General features: G+C 39.2%; 1 protein-coding gene across 15 annotated transcripts in view; it reads left to right on the top strand.

Annotated features, from left to right (window-relative positions):
- Positions 1 to 19506, top strand: part of huwe1 (HECT, UBA and WWE domain containing E3 ubiquitin protein ligase 1) — a 48637-nt gene that overhangs the window by 2182 nt on the left and 26949 nt on the right. For 7 of the 15 annotated variants that reach the window (XM_019349543.2, XM_019349546.2, XM_019349545.2 and 4 more), the window contains exons 3-33: positions 3220 to 3269; positions 3475 to 3544; positions 4915 to 5013; positions 5657 to 5863; positions 6004 to 6156; positions 6242 to 6304; positions 6462 to 6539; positions 6654 to 6704; positions 6793 to 6961; positions 7058 to 7158; positions 7377 to 7527; positions 7662 to 7789; positions 7874 to 8014; positions 8109 to 8214; positions 10575 to 10682; positions 10763 to 10864; positions 11017 to 11097; positions 11279 to 11385; positions 11538 to 11715; positions 11816 to 11907; positions 11989 to 12209; positions 12347 to 12404; positions 12547 to 12723; positions 12900 to 13145; positions 14504 to 14637; positions 14718 to 14830; positions 14920 to 15102; positions 15255 to 15471; positions 15569 to 15691; positions 16877 to 17114; positions 18850 to 19197. In XM_019349543.2, the coding sequence (XP_019205088.1) occupies positions 3500 to 3544; positions 4915 to 5013; positions 5657 to 5863; positions 6004 to 6156; positions 6242 to 6304; positions 6462 to 6539; positions 6654 to 6704; positions 6793 to 6961; positions 7058 to 7158; positions 7377 to 7527; positions 7662 to 7789; positions 7874 to 8014; positions 8109 to 8214; positions 10575 to 10682; positions 10763 to 10864; positions 11017 to 11097; positions 11279 to 11385; positions 11538 to 11715; positions 11816 to 11907; positions 11989 to 12209; positions 12347 to 12404; positions 12547 to 12723; positions 12900 to 13145; positions 14504 to 14637; positions 14718 to 14830; positions 14920 to 15102; positions 15255 to 15471; positions 15569 to 15691; positions 16877 to 17114; positions 18850 to 19197 (4218 nt within the window). In that variant the 5' untranslated portion in view covers positions 3220 to 3269; positions 3475 to 3499. Of the gene's footprint in view, positions 1 to 1682; positions 1817 to 1886; positions 2024 to 3219; positions 3274 to 3474; positions 3545 to 4914; positions 5014 to 5656; positions 5864 to 6003; positions 6157 to 6241; positions 6305 to 6461; positions 6540 to 6653; positions 6705 to 6792; positions 6962 to 7057; positions 7159 to 7376; positions 7528 to 7661; positions 7790 to 7873; positions 8015 to 8108; positions 8215 to 10574; positions 10683 to 10762; positions 10865 to 11016; positions 11098 to 11278; positions 11386 to 11537; positions 11716 to 11815; positions 11908 to 11988; positions 12210 to 12346; positions 12405 to 12546; positions 12724 to 12899; positions 13146 to 14503; positions 14638 to 14717; positions 14831 to 14919; positions 15103 to 15254; positions 15472 to 15568; positions 15692 to 16876; positions 17115 to 18849; positions 19198 to 19506 lie in introns of those variants that run through there. The other 8 variants (XM_019349540.2, XM_019349541.2, XM_013273133.3 and 5 more) reach the window with 8 other exon arrangements.

Genomic DNA, 19506 nt, shown 5'->3' with positions numbered 1-19506 from the left:
GCAACCCCCCCATCCCCCACCCCCCCCCCCCCCCTTTTCTTTTTTTTCTGCTTTGACTGAACTGAGCTGGCAATGCACACTATACATGAAGAATATACCTGCAGGGATAAATTGATGTAACAACTTAATATTTGTATCAGTCGATTTTTGCATCGCCTATTGGCAAATAAGATGGTACTCAGAGATGGCAGTGGTTGATGTTTATCTGTTTTGTTAGAGGACATTTCCACGTGCTAAATGCTTTGGTAGTTTGAAGGGCTGAATGACATAAAAACGGTTCAGTATTTTTTTTTTTTTTTTTTTTTTTTTTTTTAAATAATGGTTTCTTTGTCTTCATATGGCACAAAAAGCAGAGTAAATGTCAAAAACAAAACACCCCCTATAGCTATTGACAGAGTTTTGGCACATACCAATTTGAAATAAGAAGGAGGAGCAAGGTATTTCTGACAGTAAACACTTCGGTGTATTTGAAATATTTTTCCGCAACTCAAACTAGCAGAAGTTATTGAAATTCCTAAATAAAAAAATGTGACCTTCTTTTCTGGTTCCATGTGGTTATATTTGTCTAACCAGATGGTCTTGGTGAGATTTACTGTGATTTCTATTTTTCAGCCATTGTTCAGCTCTGAACAACTGGGCTCAGTGACAGTGTTTGTGCTGCTCATCATACCCAAATATTAATTTAGGGAAAAACCATAACCTCTCACAGGGTGTGTGGAGCTTTTGGAAACTTTTTTGTTTTATGTCTTTGCTGTAATCAATATTGGCAGACATCCATATTTATAAAAAAAATCCCTGTAAATACTATTTTAAATAATCACCAATATACAACCAATGTCAGTAAAATATCCACTGATATTGCAATAAAATATTTAAAACAAAAAACATCCTTTAAGATAATGCCTAGATGTGGCAGGGGTTTAATTTAGTCCCCACTAATTTTGTGTAATTTGAATTTGCCTATCAATAAATAATGCATGAATATTTCAGATTAATTTGGTAAACAAATATAGTGCCAAAAGAAAACAATGCTTCCTTATTTTTTCCTTTTCTTCTTCCTTTTTTTAATGACACTGAATTTTGTTGAATTAGGCATATGGAGAAAACTACACTTAAATCATATAGAGCTATAATGTAGCACTGGGTAACTGAGCAAGGTCAGTAGGTGTTCTAACATCAGTATGCTAGCTCTTAAAGATTTGAATTAAGTACTTGCTTACTTCATCAGAGAAGTCTTACAGACATAATGCAACAGTGAGTAATCTTTAAAGAATATCAATTGAACTAGACAATTAGCAACCTCTAAGCTTATTTAGCTGAAATAAAGTGTATACTCCTGACTTGTCCAGGTTTCGTAAACAGGCTTTTGAAAAATTCTGATTTATTTATTTTGTAAATATTCATGGATCAAATACCTAAAGTTGTTTTGATGCAATGTGCTTGCTTGTGTTTTTCTAAGTGTTCACGGTGGCTAGCACAATATTTTGATGCACATGTAAGTTCGTATGAATATGTCGGCGCTCACGCTGGTGTACCTGGTATGCTTTCATGAAAATAACTTGAAGAACTGTGTCGACTTAATATGATAAGATGTTTTGGTGGTGCATCCCACAGAGGGCCCATTGCCCCGTTATAAATACGCACTGCATCGATACAGACAGCAGTGGCTTCTCATTCCCAGCCGTAGCGTTATTCACTTTTTGCACACTACCCACACTCATCATGACTGTGCCAAGAGCTAGTGCCTATGTGCTATGGAAACAGGCGGGGATACTGTAATACTCCGGACGGAAGAACAAACTTCTTAATTGATTCGGTAGTCAATTTTCCCTTCTGCAAACTAAAAACAAACTCGCAGTGTCACGTTAGAGCAGTCCGACAATGATTCAGCGAGTTGTTCTGCGTTTCTGCTCACTGCTCAACTAACGGTAGCTAGCTCGCTAGCTAGCGCGTGCAACGACTGTAGCTTTAGAGCCAGGAACTCCGAGCCTAAGAAAAAAAAAAGTCACGTTAGTGTTTCCAGGTATTTTGCACACATTCATCTCTTTGTCGCTAGTCACCGAGTTGTTTACAGATTCATCTTAACTGGAGTAGGGCCAGCACAGAACTAGGGAGTGCGGGCTCCTTTTTGCGGCCTGTGCAGCCCCGACCTAAATTAGTCAAGAGTCAGGTCAGGACAGGATAGTGAATCTGTAAGGTCTGGTTTGACAGCTGTGCCACAAATGGTCCTAGCGGTTTGAATTTTGTTAAGTTACATTGTGAATGGTTATCGCTGATGACACGCATGACTTGATTATGACTTGGCTGACTTTTTAAAAAACGTTTGGTGACTTAGAATTTCAGAGGAAGATCGTTTGCTAACGGTACCGGTAGCTCGGTGTTAGCTGGTCAGGGGTTAACATCTCCGCAGCAAACATTGCCGATCGTTTCCGTCGCTACGTTGAGTTTTACAGGGGTTCTTGTTTTCTTAGACGTGTTGCTACCTAATTACAAACAAAACGCATCACGTTTATGCCCTATAATTGCAGTGTGGGCTTTGAATAGTCACTTGTTAACGTTAGGTAAATAACGTAAAGCTATTACCGACCCTAGCTTGTTAGCTAGGTAGCTATAACTTTAACCTGTAAGCTTCGAGTCGTTTGAGTTGATGGAAAAGCAAACAGAGAGGCGCACTGTTTGGCTTAAATCTCCCCTGAATTTGAAAGTGATGAAACGTCGGGCTAATGTTTTAGGCCAATAAATGGGACCCAATATAATTTGATTAACTTTGTGTCGTACATTGCTCGCTAGCCGTCAGCTAATGCTCTGCCCGGTTTGCTTTGTGATCATCAGACTTTTAGAGAGCCTGAGAAAATGTCAATGTTTTCATCACCTTTTTAACCACTGGTGGTGATCAATCATTTTTTGCTGTAACAGATTTTCGAGGATTATCGCCATATCATCTACCTTTGCTTATTCATTGAGTGCTCTGCCAAATGTTGAGATTTGTAGTCGACTGTCTGTATTTTGTTATGTGTATTTCAAGTACATAATGTACGAATTTCCCTAGATATATAACCAGCTGGTACTTTTTTGTATTATATTATGTACTGGATATTATGCAGATAATTTACATATTTACCTGGAGCATTTTTTAATAATGTGTACTTTGAAAAAAAAATGTATGTTTTGTATTATGGCATGTGGGACACTGTTTTGATGTAAGGTTTGATTTTGCAGATAGAGCGACTGGAACATGCCCTTAAGTGGGCATTGCCAAATATTTTTTTGTAAGTATGTATCTTATTATTTTTGTTTTTTAAGTCATTTTAATGTTAATATTTCAATATCAATAACTGTTTGGCTGGGAGTATTTAGATATGTAAAGTCCAAATGTATATTTACACAAGTGCTATAGAAGAATATCTGCATCACAGCACACTGAAATTAATTATTAGATGTTGTTTTATGGGTTACATTAACATTTCTCAACAGGAGCAACAAATAGAGATTATCGACAATGAAGGTCGACAGAAGCAAGTTAAAGAAAACACCTACGGAAGCTGTGAGTATATTTGATGCTGGCTGTGTTTTCTTTCATAGCTCCTAACCTCGCTGCTGCCTAAATTGCATATAGTTGGGATATTTAAGATGACTTTTCTCTAGCCAATTGTGATAAGAGTTCATATTGGGAGCAGGGGCTAAAAGAACTTGTTGAAGATGCTTCTTACTTTATATACATATTGTGAGAAATTTACGGTTTGTCATGTCCAAAAATACGGGGGGGCAGGGCGGACTATGACTGCAAGCATGATGTGTATGATACAGTTGACAACTCGGATAATTTCTCTAGTAAAAATCTGGGAATTTTCTTATCTGTAATGTTTTGATAAGCAGAAATGGCTGTTATCCTTGTTTAATGGAACCCCAGTTAACAAAACTGGATACAGAAATAACTTTATTCCAATGCTGTTAATTACTGTGGGTCTGGCTAAAACTGTTTTGAGCACCAAACATGTCTACAGGAAAAATTCTGGTATTTATCTTAGAAGGATCTTGAACTGTCTGAACTGAATTTAGTTAAATTGAACTGAATTACTTTAATGTTGGAGTTTTTAAGAATGGTATTGTGTTAGCGCTGGAGACTTAAAACATTTAACGGCCATACTGTTGTTTACCTTGATGATAATGCCTGCACAGCTGATTGCAGTGATAAGTAAACAGTGACAGGAGAGGACACGTCGTCTTGTAGGATTGTGCTATTCAGACATGGAAGTATTGGTCAGTTAAACCAAGTAATTCACTATGCTTTTTAACTGTTGGTTCAAAGATGTTGAACAGTCTTCCACCACTAGGCAGACTGCAGCAGCCCTCACTTTTTTTTGAAGGGAAGTTGTAAACAAGCTAGGTGAAAAGTAAAACAAGTCACAGCCCTGCTAAAGAAGAGGATTCTAGCAGTACTTTGTTTTAGAAAATAAATGCCTGTATCAAAACTGTTTCTGAATAAAATGGCATTTAACCACATTTCACACAAGGGTATTGGCATTAAAGAATGCTGTGGTGCTAGCATTAGCACCACAGGCTCACTTTGTTTCTCAAAGAGTGTGATTACCAGCTTAAAGTAGCTCAAATACACACATAGTATTTCTATGTACAATTTTAAGCCCAGTTCATTAGATTGTGCTCAGTTTGACTTTGACTTGCTTTTTGACTTGTTAATTGATCTTTTCTCTTCCTTCTCCTATTTAAACAACTTGAGTGAAAGTATTGTGGGTTATTGTGTTTGTCCAGAGTTGTTAGTTCAGTGAAAATGGAGATTTTTACTGTCTATCAGCATAGAGCATCTGTTTAGGGTGCTATATTCTGTTTTGAGACTCATAAGGATCCGGGAACTCTGCTTGACCAAATATTTTTCTAAACCTTCTGCACCAACAGCCTGCTGACTGCAGGATACTTATAGAGAAGCTCAAGGCATGCAATGATGAGCAGCTATTGGTTGAACTGCAGCATATCAAGACCTGGAATATTGGCAAGGTAAGAAGATTAGGCTGAAGGAGAAGCTGCTCCTTCAGTCTTTTATAAAACACAAACTCTTATAACAAGGTTCCCATCAGTCTAGAATTGTGTGGAATATCATGAATATCATCAAATATATTTGAGAAATTTCACAATACCTGCTGACACAAGTTCATGACATCATTTCCGCACCACACTCCTAGAAACATCTCCCCGAAATGAAATGATAGAAAACAGTCAAAATGTCTAGATTTCCTCCTCCTTTGTCCTCTCTTAGGCAGCGTGTAGTATGTCTTAGCAAGTGTAGTAATAATACAGATTAACAGAATGCAAAAGGGAATGGGGATTTAATCCTAACTTAATGCTACAAAATAAGAGGTGGTTGATGTGTTCAAGCTTTAAACCTGAGAAATAAATTGACTTTGACTTTATTAAATTTATAAAAACTTATGAGCTACAAGCAAATATAAAAATAATTATGTATGAATGTCATTGGCACTTGCCATTGGTCTGACTTGCTGTCATTACAGAATCCTAATGGTCAGAAGTACTACTGATTTGAGAGTAGAATACAAAATCTAAAACTTTTTTGGGACATTAAATTAAATCAATCATATGTAATATTTGTTTGAAATGTGTTATTTTTGATCTCTTTCAACAGTGTGAGCTTTACCATTGGGTGGATCTGTTGGACCGCTTCGATGGTATTCTGTGTGATGCAGGCCAGACAGTAGAGAATATGTCATGGCTGCTGGTGTGTGACCGTCCAGAGAATGGACAGCTCAAAGCCTTGCTTTTGGCAGTGCTCAACTTCACGGCTTTGCTTATTGAGTACAGCTTCTCTAGGCACCTTTACAGCTCCATAGAGGTATGGTTCAACCAATTCAGCTCTTCAATACTACTGATTACTTATTTATGTTTGTTTTTTGTGCTGTGGATATGTCAGAGAAAATGAAGTTCACAAACTTAAATATTTCTTGTTTTATCTACCATCCACCCCCTTTACAGCACTTGACCACCTTGTTAGCATCATGTGACATGCAGGTGGTCCTGTCTGTGCTGAACCTACTCTATGTGTTCAGTAAGCGATCCAACTACATCACAAGACTGGGATCTGACAAAAGGACTCCTCTCCTGGCCCGTCTGCAGCACTTGGCTGAGGTCTAGTGAACTTTTATCATTGTGATTCTAGCTGTCCCTCAAGAAGCGGAGTTGAATTGTTTAGTCTCTTTGTTCTTTTCTGCAGAGTTGGGGTGGGAAGGAGAATGGCTTTGGTCTGGCTGAATGTTGCAGGGATCTGCCTATGACAGTAAGATTTCTTTTCTTTTTTTTTTTGAGTGAGTGATGTTTCATAACGATCACCTTCATATTACTGATGGCCAGAAAGTTTTATGTTTCTAAATAGATGCTGTCAAAAACTATTAAATTACGCCTACTTATAAATTATGTTTATGTTCCCACTGCAGAAGTATCCTCCCAGTGCCACCACACTTCACTTTGAGTTTTACGCTGAACCGGGCCCTGAGGTCAAAGTAGAGAGAAAGGTATAGGCATCAACATTTACTTAAGCAATCAAAGTAAAAACTGAATAATATTTGGAATATTCTGTTGACTTCTTGACTTTGTCCCAATCATTTCCAAATGTCATATTCCCTCAGCAGACAAGTAGTAACACACTACATTATATTCACATCGAGCAGCTTGACAAGGTACAGTCAAATTAGAATTGCATCATTAACAACTTAAAAGCCACATCTTGGCTTCTTGACCTAATACACAGCTTGTTTTGTCTCATAGATTTCAGAGAGCCCATCAGAAATCATGGAGTCACTGACAATGATGTACAACATCCCAAAAGACAAACAGACCCTACTGTTTACTCATATTCGACTAGCCCATGGTTTCTCAAATCACAAGAAGAGGTTGCAGGCTGTACAAGCCCGACTGCATGCTATTTCTATACTGGGTGAGCAGAAAACTTTTTCCCAAGAAAGTGACATGATTTTGGTCCTAGTTTTAAATTCTGACCTTTTCTCTCTTTTTCTTTGCCTCTCCCCACCAGTGTATTCAAATGCACTCCAAGAGTCAGCCAACAGTATTCTGTATAATGGCTTGATAGAGGAGCTGGTGGATGTCTTGCAGATAACAGACAAACAGCTTGTGGTAAGAAAGTAATTTTTTTTTTTTTTTTTTTCCAAGCTCGATCACTGTCATTACACTAAATGTACTTTCATTGTATTAATAAAATGTCTTTTGATGTGTTTTGTGACTGTGTCAGAAGATGATTACTTTCAGTGCCTTCTTTATTCTTAGGTCTGCACAATCTCTGTCCTTTTTCATTGTCTGTTCTCTGAAATGCTGTATTGGATTTTGTTCTTCAGGATATCAAGGCAGCCTCTTTGCGCACTTTAACTTCAATTGTCCATCTGGAGAGGACGCCCAAGCTTTCCAACATCATCGACTGCACCGGCACTGCCTCATACCATGGCTTCTTGCCTGTGTTGGTTCGCAATTGCATACAAGCAATGATTGGTGAGAACATAGCCGAAATTATGACCCAAATTTGTAATGAGTGATATGCAAGAAATTTGGTAAATAAAATCAGAGCTTTTACCCCCCCCTTCTTTTTTTTTTTTTTTTTTTTTTTTTTTTTAATTGCTTACTAGATCCTCTGATGGAACCTTACCCACACCAGTTTGCAACAGCACTCTTCTCATTCCTTTACCATTTGGCTAGCTATGATGCTGGAGGGGAGGCCCTTGTGTCCTGTGGAATGATGGAAGCCCTCCTTAAGGTACATGCAGGCCCTATAATACATCATAGCCATTCATAATATTGTCTTTAAGAAATGTATCAATGATTATCTTGTACTTCATAGGTGATCAAGTTCTTGGGTGACGAGCAGGACCAGATCACCTTTGTAACAAGAGCAGTACGGGTTGTGGACCTCATCACCAACCTTGACATGGCTGCCTTTCAGTCCCACAGCGGCCTTTCCATTTTCATCTGCAGACTAGAGGTTTGTTAGGCATATTCCTGACCTAGCCACTTTTAGATACAGTCACTCAGTCCTCTGCATTTGGTCATTCCTCTCTATCAATTTCTTAATATAGCATGAGGTGGACCTGTCGAGAAAAGAGTGCCCTTTTGTCATCAAGCCAAAGATCCAGAGGCCTAGTGCAGCAGTAGAGTCTGAGGACATGGACACAGACATGGAGAGTAAGTGAAGATATGAAAATGTTTTGAACTTCAATAATATACCAAAAACTTTATTAGAAAACAACCAACCACATGACGTCATGTTCCGTACTGACAGAAGATTGCTCTAAAAGTTTAAAAAAAAAACTTAACTAAAAGCACTTATTTCTTAAATCCAGTTTCACAGACAGTGTTACATCTGCGTCACTTTTTGAGAGCAGGGCTCAATGGTGTAAATTGGCCTCTATATGTATAGTGTTTCATGTCCTCTTTAATGTTTAACATCAGGATGGTGGTTAAAATGATCTCAATGGACTGGTATTTACATAGTGCTTTTCTATTTATACTGACCACTAAAAATGCTTGACACGACACATGCATTGATAGATTTATTCCACGAAATTGTAGCGCTTTGTTGGTCTCACCTCTACATCTAATTTAAAATTGATTTGACCTCACATGGACGTCTCTAAACAAACGGAGCAAACCCACCCTGGCACAGGGAGAGCATGCAGGCTGTGTGCATGATGGCTCCAGGAACGTGTGAACCTAGAACCTTCTTTCATGCTGTAGATGGTGCTAGCTTTTATTTACTGAAAACACATACCCTGGTTGGAATCTAGATTGCTCAGGCATGTGGGATGGTATGGTAAGAATTTGTTGTCACCAAATTCTGTGACTGCTTGGATGGTGTGAAACATTCAGGCTGGTGCAGGTTGTATAATGATGAGGGCAATCTTTGTGGACGAGATTTGTGGCAACTTTAAACCTGTTATTAATTAAATGCCGCTGCTGACTTGAGAATTTTTGTTGATAAACACAACAGTGAATTCTCAGTGCTTCACCAGCCTTTCCAGTCTTTGGGTAGAACACTTCTCATTTGAAAAGAGTGTTGTTGGATGAATGCGGAGCTGACAGATCTTCTAAACGTATTGGGGTAACTCCTTCACAGAGAGAATGTTGATGTTTTTGAATTTTAGTTGGCATCAGAGGAAAATCTGTTCCAAAATAATCAAGCACTATGTGAATGTGTTTGATCAAACATGGCAGGTGAACAAGGACATATGACTTCTTTGCCAAAAAGTTGATTCTTTTCATCTGGATGTAGCGTTTTCAGTGGGAGAAATGTTTCATCATTCATCCAAGTGACATCTTCAGAAGTCTTGACTTCTTGATCCAGACATCCAGATGAACAGAATCAACTTTTTGGGATTTCCTTACCTGGATGATTGAGCATGCATCAAGATATGGCTTTGTGAATTTCCAGCAGTCAACTTTCCTCCTCTCTGATTCACAGCTGCTGTATTTTACACAAGTGCTGGATTAGCCAGCTAAGCTGCAGTGTTTTGGTTTTGATGTATTCTGACTTTCAAATCATTTATGAGCTTGAATAGTTAAGAGACGATGATCTGTTGCAGTCTCTCCTGGTGGCTTTGGTGGTAGTACAATGCAGGGTTGTGACACGCCTTTGTGTCCAAATCGTGCAGTTCTTAGGGACTAAAGTCGCTATAGGTTAACTTTGATTTCCAATAGTGATATTCCCAAAACAGACAAACCAGTATGTGTTTAGTGTAACCATCATTTATAGCTAAGGTCTACTGGTTTGCTTCTCTCCTGCTTTGTGTGTTCACTTTGACTGTATTTTAATTAAGCTGAATTCACACTAAAGCTGTTCTTGTTTACATGCCCCGCTGCTTTTGTTGTTAGATGACTGTATGCGCATCAGTGACACAAGTGACACCCATTAAGACTAATATACTAATACTAATAATACTAATAATAATATACTAATATACTAATATACACTGAGTGATGTTCTGTTGCACTATGTGGTACAAAAAAGTATAGTGCTTTTAGGATTAAAACATGCAAACCAATTCTAGTAGCTCCTCCAAAACAGTGAATCAATAAAGGGCCATTTCACCAAATGCCAATTACTACAAAGCCTCCCATGTATGAAAAATTGAAATATTTCTAAAACTTAACTTTTAGAACTTTTAAATACAGTTGTACATATTTCTTTTTAAACAATAATACTCATGTATAACAATAATGATGATGCTTTATACATTTTTTTTTTTTTTTAAATTCTTTGTCAAAGAGCTTTTAGTCCTGTTTGCCCCTGCTTATGTGATGACGTTACATTAAAGTGAATACTGTATTCAGAGAGTGGGTTAAATCACTCTTGGTTATGGAATCTATACAAGAAGAAATTACAGCTATATTATCAATAAAGGGGATCGTGCCTAACTTACAGCTATGGTTTTCCTAATCAAGTCCTTGGTTGGTCGTGGCCAGATTTTATAAGCAGTTGGTTAGGGTTATATAAAATATGAAATATTCCCCTGTTGTTTATATGGAAACATTGTGAATTCTCACAGTGTCAGAAGTTGCTATGGAAAGCAGCCCTCGACCATCAACATCTTCTAGTTCCAGAGCTGAGGGAGACCACCGAGCACAGAGCAGCACTACTAACACGCCTCGTGCAGGTACGCACATCGCACACAAATGAATATATGAATGTTATCACTCCTGCGTTCTTCAGTTTCTATGATTCTCATCTCTTTAGGTATGCAGTGTATCCCCCAGAGGGCAGCTCTGTTGAAGTCGATGCTAAATTTCTTGAAGAAAGCCATCCAGGACCCTGCCTTTTCTGATGGCATCCGCCATGGTGAGTCATTGGAATCCACTTCTTTGTTGTACCGATGAACTTGAGATCATACATCTTGTACTAATCTTGTTTACATATGTTGCTGTACATCTCATTATGGAAGTGTTGTGTATTTATGTAACTGACTTTTTTTTTTTTTTTAAAACTCCAAGTAATGGATGGGTCCTTGCCTACCTCACTCAAGCACATCATCAGTAATGCAGAATATTACGGCCCCTCACTGTTCCTCCTAGGTGAGTACACAGTTACACTCTTTCACTTTACGGAGGAGTCCTCATCTGACTTCAGAAATGCAACATTTTTCTCATATTAAACTTTCTGCTTCATCAGTGTTTTTATCCATTTAATATTTTATTGGATTATGATTTCTTTCCCCACCACCCCCGTTTTTGTTTTTGTCTTTCTGGTTTTTAGCGACAGAAGTGGTGACGGTGTTTGTGTTCCAGGAGCCATCTCTGCTCTCCTCTTTGCAGGATAATGGTCTGACTGATGTCATGCTGCATGCCCTTCTCATCAAAGATGTGAGTTTCTAGCTCTTTCTTTTCTTAGTCTTTGATCACTTGTGGCAATTCAATATCAGTTTTGATGTCTGTGTCTTTGTACACTCAATAGATTTTTAGAATTAATTGTTATACATATATTATACAGTGAAACATTTCAAACTCTTTTGCAGGTTCCTGCTACCCGCGAAGTATTGGGTTCTCTCCCCAATGTGTTCAGTGCCCTCTGCTTGAATGCAAGAGGCTTGCACTCTTTCGTTCAGTGCCAGCCCTTTGAGCGACTCTTCAAAGTGCTTTTGTCTCCTGACTACCTGCCTGCAATGCGACGACGGCGTAGCTCTGACCCTTTGGGTGAGAATCCCCCTGTTGTTTATTTTTTGCCTTTGGTGTTTTTTTGTCTTTGCCTGTGAACCACATTTCATTGCATAACATGTTGTTTGTTTTAATTCAGGTGACACTGCATCCAACTTGGGTAGTGCTGTGGATGAGCTCATGAGGCACCAGCCCACTTTGAAAACAGATGCTACTACTGCCATTATTAAGGTAGTCCAAATTTGATTTAAAAATATTTCAAACGTTGAAACAGAACATGTCAAGGTATCTAAAGCAAAGTTGCTGTTACAGTTGCTCGAGGAGATCTGCAACCTAGGTCGAGCTCCTGAGTACATCTGCCAGAAACCATCTATCCAGAAAGCAGATGGTACTGTTGCAGTTCCACCAGCACGCTCCAGCCATGCTGCCGAAGAAGCTTCAAGTGAGGATGAAGAGGAAGAGGAGGCCCTTCACACATTCAGCCAGCAGCAGGGGGAACCAGAGAGCAGCAGACAGTCAGTGCCACTTGAACTGTATGACTCTGAGTTCATAACACAATAGAAAAGAAAAAACAGTCTTTACAGACTTTAATTACTTTTCCAGGTTAATTGACAACATTTCAAATATACGGTTGGTGGTTGAAGTTTTGATAATGTGTGCATTCTTGCAGGGTGGTTGGCACTGAGGAACGGATACCCATTCCTCTAATGGATTATATTCTTAATGTGGTAAGTCTTTGCTTCAGTGGTTGTACTGTCTGGTTTATGGTGCAATATATTCTAAGCTATAATTTGGAAATGGTGTAAGCTATTAAAGCAGTGGTTACCTTTATCACTTAAGTCCATAATTTGGTGTGCATATGTTCTCCAGATGAAGTTTGTGGAATCCATTCTAAGCAACAACACCACAGACGACCACTGTCAAGAGTTTGTCAACCAGAAGGGGCTTCTGCCTCTGGTCTCTATTCTGGGCCTGCCCAACTTGCCCATAGACTTTCCCACATCAGCTGCTTGCCAAGCAGTTGCTGGCGTCTGCAAGTCGATACTGGTGAGCATAACCTAAAGATCACTGGAATTTATTTCCAGTTTCTTTATTTTTTATTTCTTTATTTTTTTTTTAAAGAAAGTGGCACACATGGAATGCACATTGCTGTTGCACTCCGTACACTTGTTTTAATAGGCAGTTCATGGGCAATTTGAAAATGACTCAATCCTTCCCTTTAGACTCTCTCACATGAGCCTAAAGTACTCCAGGAGGGCCTGTGCCAACTGGACAGTATTTTGACATCTCTGGAGCCACTTCATCGACCAATTGAGGTGCCTGGTGGGTCTGTGCTTCTCAGAGAACTGGCTAACGCAGGCCACGTCACAGATGCCACATTGTCAGCTCGTGCAACACCCCTTCTACATGCTCTTACTGCAGCGCATGCTTACATCCTCATGTTTGTCCATACCTGCAGAGTCGGACAGGTAAACACAGATGGTTTTTGTGTGTGTGTGTGAGTGTGAAAGTGAAACTACTTGACCTCAAAACACTTCAGTTCAGAAGGTGGCTCTCCACCCATGTTGTGATTTCCAAAAACTACTAGAAGCAAGTGCCCATTAGGGCTGCCACGATTAGTCGACTAGTCACGATTACGTCGACTATCAAAATCGTCGACGACTGATTTAATAGTCGACGCGTCGTTTGAAGCTTTCTAAGATCACAAAAGACGCAGGAATAAGTAGTAGGATTTTAAGAGTGTAATAACGGACTGAAACAGAAGATGGCAGCACTGCATTTACAAGGATGCCAGCTGCCATTAAACCCCGAAGAAGAAGAAGAAGTAGCTCTGTCCCAGAATTCATAGCGCAGCCCAGCTCAGTTTACAACAATGGCGGCAGCTAGTTAGTTTTAATATTACTGTTATTATTCTTTCTGGGTCACAAAATAAACGTTTAACATATTTTCAGGCGAGAATGTAACTGTGTAAACCTCAAATATCTGGTCAGTTTATCAAGACACCACATATTTTCAAAAGCGCTCCGACATTTTCGGAGACGTCTGTTAACTACTAGCTCAATAGCTAGCCGGGGGCAAGGCTCACTACAGCCCGTGAGAACACCGGACTCCCGGCAAATCGTTTTCAAACCCACCGCCGTCTTTCGCTACTCAGGTTTAACATACATAAGTCACTTAGATAACTTAAAAATGTTATTGTTTGGCTTTTTTAGTATTTAATTTGTTCCTGAGTAAATCGGTTTGGCTGAGATTAAAGTTATAGTTTTTACACAGCTGAATAAACGTCAAGCAGACAACTGGTTATCAGAAGTGTGAGATGCTCCAGAATATACTCCGGTGTCCTGTTATATTTTAGATAGCAAGGAGTTTATTAAACTTCAACAAAAAAATCTGCAAATTTCATTAACATTTAATAAACTATCATCTTGTCTTTATTTTTAGTTAGCACATATCTTAAACACTTAAAGCTGTAAGCTAATGATAGTTATATAAGAGCAGATGCATGCTGGCGCAATAAGCTGTACGTTTTACGTTCAATGGATGCATGATCTGATTAGTCGACTAATCGCAAAAATAATCGGTGACTAGTCGACTATCAAAATAATCGTTTGTGGCAGCCCTAGTGCCCATGCAGCTAATTATTTTCTGTTCAGTCCACTATGCAGATGCCTTATGAGGACAGAAACACATTGAAATCCAAATGTTAGATCTCAAAAACATAGAATTTACTTTTCTTTTGCTAATGAATGAAAATTCAGCCTTTGTTTGACAAGTGAGACCCAAACTGATTCAACAGCTCTAAATATTTCTGTTGTCTTCTAAACAGAGTGAAATCAGAGCCATTTCAGTAAACCAGTGGGGCTCTCAGCTCGGCCTGAGTGTTCTCAGCAAGCTCAGCCAACTCTACTGCTCTCTGGTATGGGAGAGCACTGTGCTACTGTCCCTTTGCACCCCTAACAGGTGAATAATCTTATCCTTTATTCCTTTACCTAAACTTTGTAGTTATCACCCCTAACAACTTATTGCTTGTTTCTTAACAGTTTGCCTCCAGGATGTGAGTTTGGCCAGGCTGACATGCAAAAACTTGTTCCCAAAGAGGAAAAGCCATCTGGCAGCACAACAGCATCTTCAGCCTCTGGCTCCAGGAGAACTGGTAATGTAACCATTTAAGCTTGTTCATTAAAAACTAGCATGTCCTTGCAGCACCCTTCAACAAATACATACTTGTCCACATTCATCCAGCAGAATCAGAGGCAGTGTCTGTGGATTCCTCTGCTGGTGGTCTATTAGAAGGCATGGGTCTAGATGGGGATACCTTGGCTCCCATGGAGACAGACGAACCCTCTGCAGCAGACCCAAAGACCAAGTCCAAACTTACTCCAGCTATGGCCACCCGCATCAAACAAATTAAGCCCTTACTCTCTGGTAGGAGTATGTCCAAGGCACACATATTATATTTTTGTGTCTGTAAATGTTTTAGTTTTTCCTTTATCTTACAATATTTTAACACTTTTTTTTCTTTATTCTTTTTTTGGAAAGTCAAAGTTTGTCTTACCTACCCACATGTGTCTTTGCAGCTTCATCTCGGTTAGGTAGGGCTCTGGCCGAGCTCTTTGGCTTGCTAGTAAAACTGTGCGTGGGCTCCCCAGTGCGCCAACGTCGCTCCCACCATGCCACAAGTACAGGCACTACCCCAACACCTGCTGCCAGGGCCACTGCTTCTGCGCTCACCAAGCTGCTCACCAAGGGTCTAAGTTGGCAGCCTCCACCCTACACACCCACCCCTCGCTTTAGGTAAGAGGAATTTGGCACTTCCACCTCTTTTGCTAGTATGTGCTTATCACAAGGAATGATATTGAACAGTATATATATTTTCTTCTTTCCCTGGCAGGTTGACTTTTTTCATCTGCTCAGTGGGTTTCACATCTCCTATGTTGTTTGATGAAAGGAAGTACCCTTACCACCTTATGCTGCAAAAGTTCTTTTGCTCTGGAGGACATGATGCCTTATTTGAGTGAGTCATATTGTATGGTGCAAAATGGTACAATCAAGTTGTTTAAAGCTTGCTTGGTAATATCTAGAGCGGAGCTATATGGGCAAAAATAGAAATGGTATGTTGTTTGTGATGAGAAGCTTATTTTAACATGCAGTGAAATTCTGGCCACAAGTTGGGCCCTTTTCTTTAAAGAACACGAGTACCTCGTTGTTTGGAGGACTGCTGTTTATGGAAGTGGGTGACTCTTGTGTGTTAAAAGACCACCACGTAGCTGCAGCCAGCAGCCACCAGGCCTGTATTCATATTTGCATATACTCAAACTCAAATGGTGTGACTTTGGTAGAGTTTGCCAAGCAGACAACATACAACTCAGAAATTCATCTTACTTTTGGACTTGGAATGCCCGATATGACTGCTCTCTGCCATCTTTGTTTTTATGTACTGTGCTGGAAATGGGGAGACTAGACACACAAGTGTTTTTGAAAATTCTCATAGAATTCTTGAAAGAAATGGTTGTCTCCTGCCATTTGTGACGCAGGTTTCTTCATCTCTAAAATTATGCATTCATATTTTTGAAACTTTCTGAAAGTCATGTGGCCTCTGCTACTTTACTTTCTACTTGACACTCCTTCTCACTGACCTGATCGCTAATTATGCAGATAAAGCTTTACTTCAATTAAGACCATACACATTTATTAAAATGTAATCTTAGTTTCGTGATCCATCCCCACATCCATTTTTCTTAATCGCTTGTCCAATTTAGGGTTACAGGGAGCTGAATCAGTTGTCGTAATGCGAGAGGCGGAATGCACTGTGGACAGTTCACCACTCTATCGCAGGGCTAACGGAGAAACAGACACTCATTCACACTTAGATTCACAGCTACAGCCAGTTTAGTATCGCCAGTTAACCTAACGTCCATGTCTTTGGACTATGGGAGGAAGCCAGCGTACCCAGAGAGAACCGACACAGGTACAGGGAGAACATGCAAGTTTATGTAGAAAGGCCTTAGATGGCCAATGAATTTGAATCCAAAACTTTGCTATCAGGTGATGGTGCTAACCAATATACCACCGTCACTCATGTTTCATTTTTTCAAAAATTACAGACATCATTTTGTTGCCCATCCCCCAAAAATATTATTTTGACATTTACTTAGAGTTTAATTGGTTGAGTTTTTTTTTTTTTTTTTTTTTAAACCAGGACATTTAACTGGGCACTGTCAATGGGAGGGAAGGTACCTGTATCTGAGGGTCTGGAGCATGCTGATCTACCAGATGGGACAGGGGAGTTCCTGGATGCCTGGTTAATGCTGGTGGAGAAGATGGTGAATCCAAGCACTGTGCTGGACTCACCCCATTCCTTGCCAGCTAAAATGCCTGGAGTTACACCCACCATGCCACAGTTCAGTGCCCTAAGGTTCCTTATTGTCACCCAGAAGGTCAGTATTAACTAAAATAACCAATTTCTAAGTGATTTCTAAGAGATTTTGTCTTTTGAAAAGATGGAAGAGATGAGCATTTATCCCTGTTTTCAAAAACTGTTGCTCAGTTGTATTTCTGCATTTTTAGTACTGTGTGGAGTAGTGCTGGGCGATATGACGATATATATCGTGTGGACGATAGAAAAGTGTCTATCGTGCCATTTGTCTTCTATCGTTTCTATCGTTTCTAACCCTAATTTTATAAATTATTACATAAAATATATCATTAACCCTTTACAACCGGTCGGAGCAGGCACACTCCGTTTTGCCTAACTATTTTTAAATCCCTGTAGAACTGGAACCACCTAAGGTAGCGCAATAATTTTTTTTGCATATGAAACCGTAGGAGTTGTACTTGCATCTTATTCCATTAGCTTGCCCTAGGTCACAGTTTCCTTCCACATATAGCTTTGCAAAAATTGCATAAAAAGTACTTCCAGCAGCAAAAACATAATATTCCAGACTTGCAGCAACAAAAACATAATATTCCAGAAACACGCTTTGCCGATCCGATCAGCTGTTCATAGCACTTCCTACGTTGGAATGTAAGTCAGCACGAACTATCACATGTCCGCCATTACCCGTCCGAAACTGGAAGTGACGTCATTTTCGCGGAAAATTTAGTTTTTTTTACCTTCAAAGACTATGTTGGTGTTTTTTAAAAGTCATGTTTTCTGTATCGTATCTGGGATGCTTAGAAGTCAAATTACACTGTTGGAAATAGTTTATTTTGATGCACATGCTGTTTTTTTGCAAATTTGCATTATAATATTTATTTTCATTTTTCCTGTAGTATATAAAAATTAGTGTATCTCAAAAATAAAACTATGACGACACTAAAAATAAATTTCTCGTTGTTGGAAACTATTTTGTGCAACTTTTTTGTATTTACAGTTTTGAGGGATAAGCCTCTTAAATTTCTCTTACTAGAAATATATGTAAAAAACAAAACAAAAAAACGATTTTCAATTTTTTTGTAGTTTATTGCACTTTTTTGCAATTTATGTAGTTACTATGGACTTAATGCATACATATTATTAAAATTTGGGCTATAATGGTTGTATTGATGTATAGCAACTTGAAATGCTCCCACAAATGGCACTACAGCATGTAAAATGTAAAGATAAGCTCTGGCTGACTTGGTTCTATGGTAGGTCTTAAAGGGTTAAATAGCCTGTGGCAAATATATTAGTGTTGTCTTCTCACTATACATACTCTTAACTTTATGCAAGAGAAAATAAAGTATAAAAAAATGATATTTTTCTTAAAGAAACTCCGTCTTGTGGTTTTGCGACATGGTGCTGCTTTACGTGCACCTGGATTTGCGACATGCTTTACGGTAACTCAAAACAAAGACTGCACCCTCTCCACTCGCTGTTTACAGACTGCATACTTTCCAGATGACCACAGGTCAGGTGGTATATCGTGATATATATCGTTATCGTGATATAAAATAATTCATATCGTGATAAATATTTTTTCCATATCGCCCAGCACTAGTGTGGAGAAACATGAAAAGGATTGCAACAAATGTCCATGATCGTCATGTCCCCTAGAAATTCTTTATACTGTATTTTTTTTGTAGGCTTTAAATATGGTAGAATTTATTTATTTATTTATTTATTTATTTATTTTTTAAATCTAAGGATTCTGTTGGTGTTTTATTATTGTAACACATTTCTCTTTCATAAAGGCTGCATTCAGCTGCATTCGCAATCTGTGGAATCGGAAGCCACTGAAGGTGTATGGGGGTAGGATGGCTGAATCCATGTTGGCTATTCTCTGCCACATACTAAGAGGAGAGCCTGTTATTCAGGAGCGCCTGGCAAAAGAGAGGGAGGGAACAGTGCGCCCAGATGATGAGGGAACCTCTGCCGGTTCGTTGGGTCCTGGCACGGCTCCAGGAGCATCTTCATCAAGTGGAGAGGCACCACCAGTGAGTGGATCAACTTCTGGAGGGCCAACAGGAGGATCAGCTGATGATTCTACCAATTCTACGCCTCGCCGTGAGCCCCAAGTTAACCAGGCTCAGCTAACACAGGTATGTATGGAAAGCTTTGGCAAATTGATCTTTCTCACCTGATTTTAGTCTCAGTTTGGGGGACTGCCTCAGGAAGGGCATTTGGTGTAAAAATCTACCAACTCAAAATATGTGGTGTAGTGACAGATATTTTTTTTATTTTTCTTATTTGTTTGTTTTTCATAAGTTGTCTGATGTAACATTATTCCATTATATAACATTATTCCAGCAGCAATATTTTTTTTTAGCTTGTTATGCTAGTGCTGCAGGTAGATGTGAGAGTACAGGTTAACTGCGTAATTTTATATCTAGATGCCGATGATTCTGGGT

The sequence above is a fragment of the Oreochromis niloticus genome, linkage group LG20, assembly GCF_001858045.2.
Source record: "Oreochromis niloticus isolate F11D_XX linkage group LG20, O_niloticus_UMD_NMBU, whole genome shotgun sequence".
Lineage (NCBI taxonomy): Eukaryota > Metazoa > Chordata > Actinopteri > Cichliformes > Cichlidae > Oreochromis > Oreochromis niloticus.
Note: the sequence above shows the minus strand (reverse complement) of the source record. Positions and strands in the feature narration are given on the sequence as shown.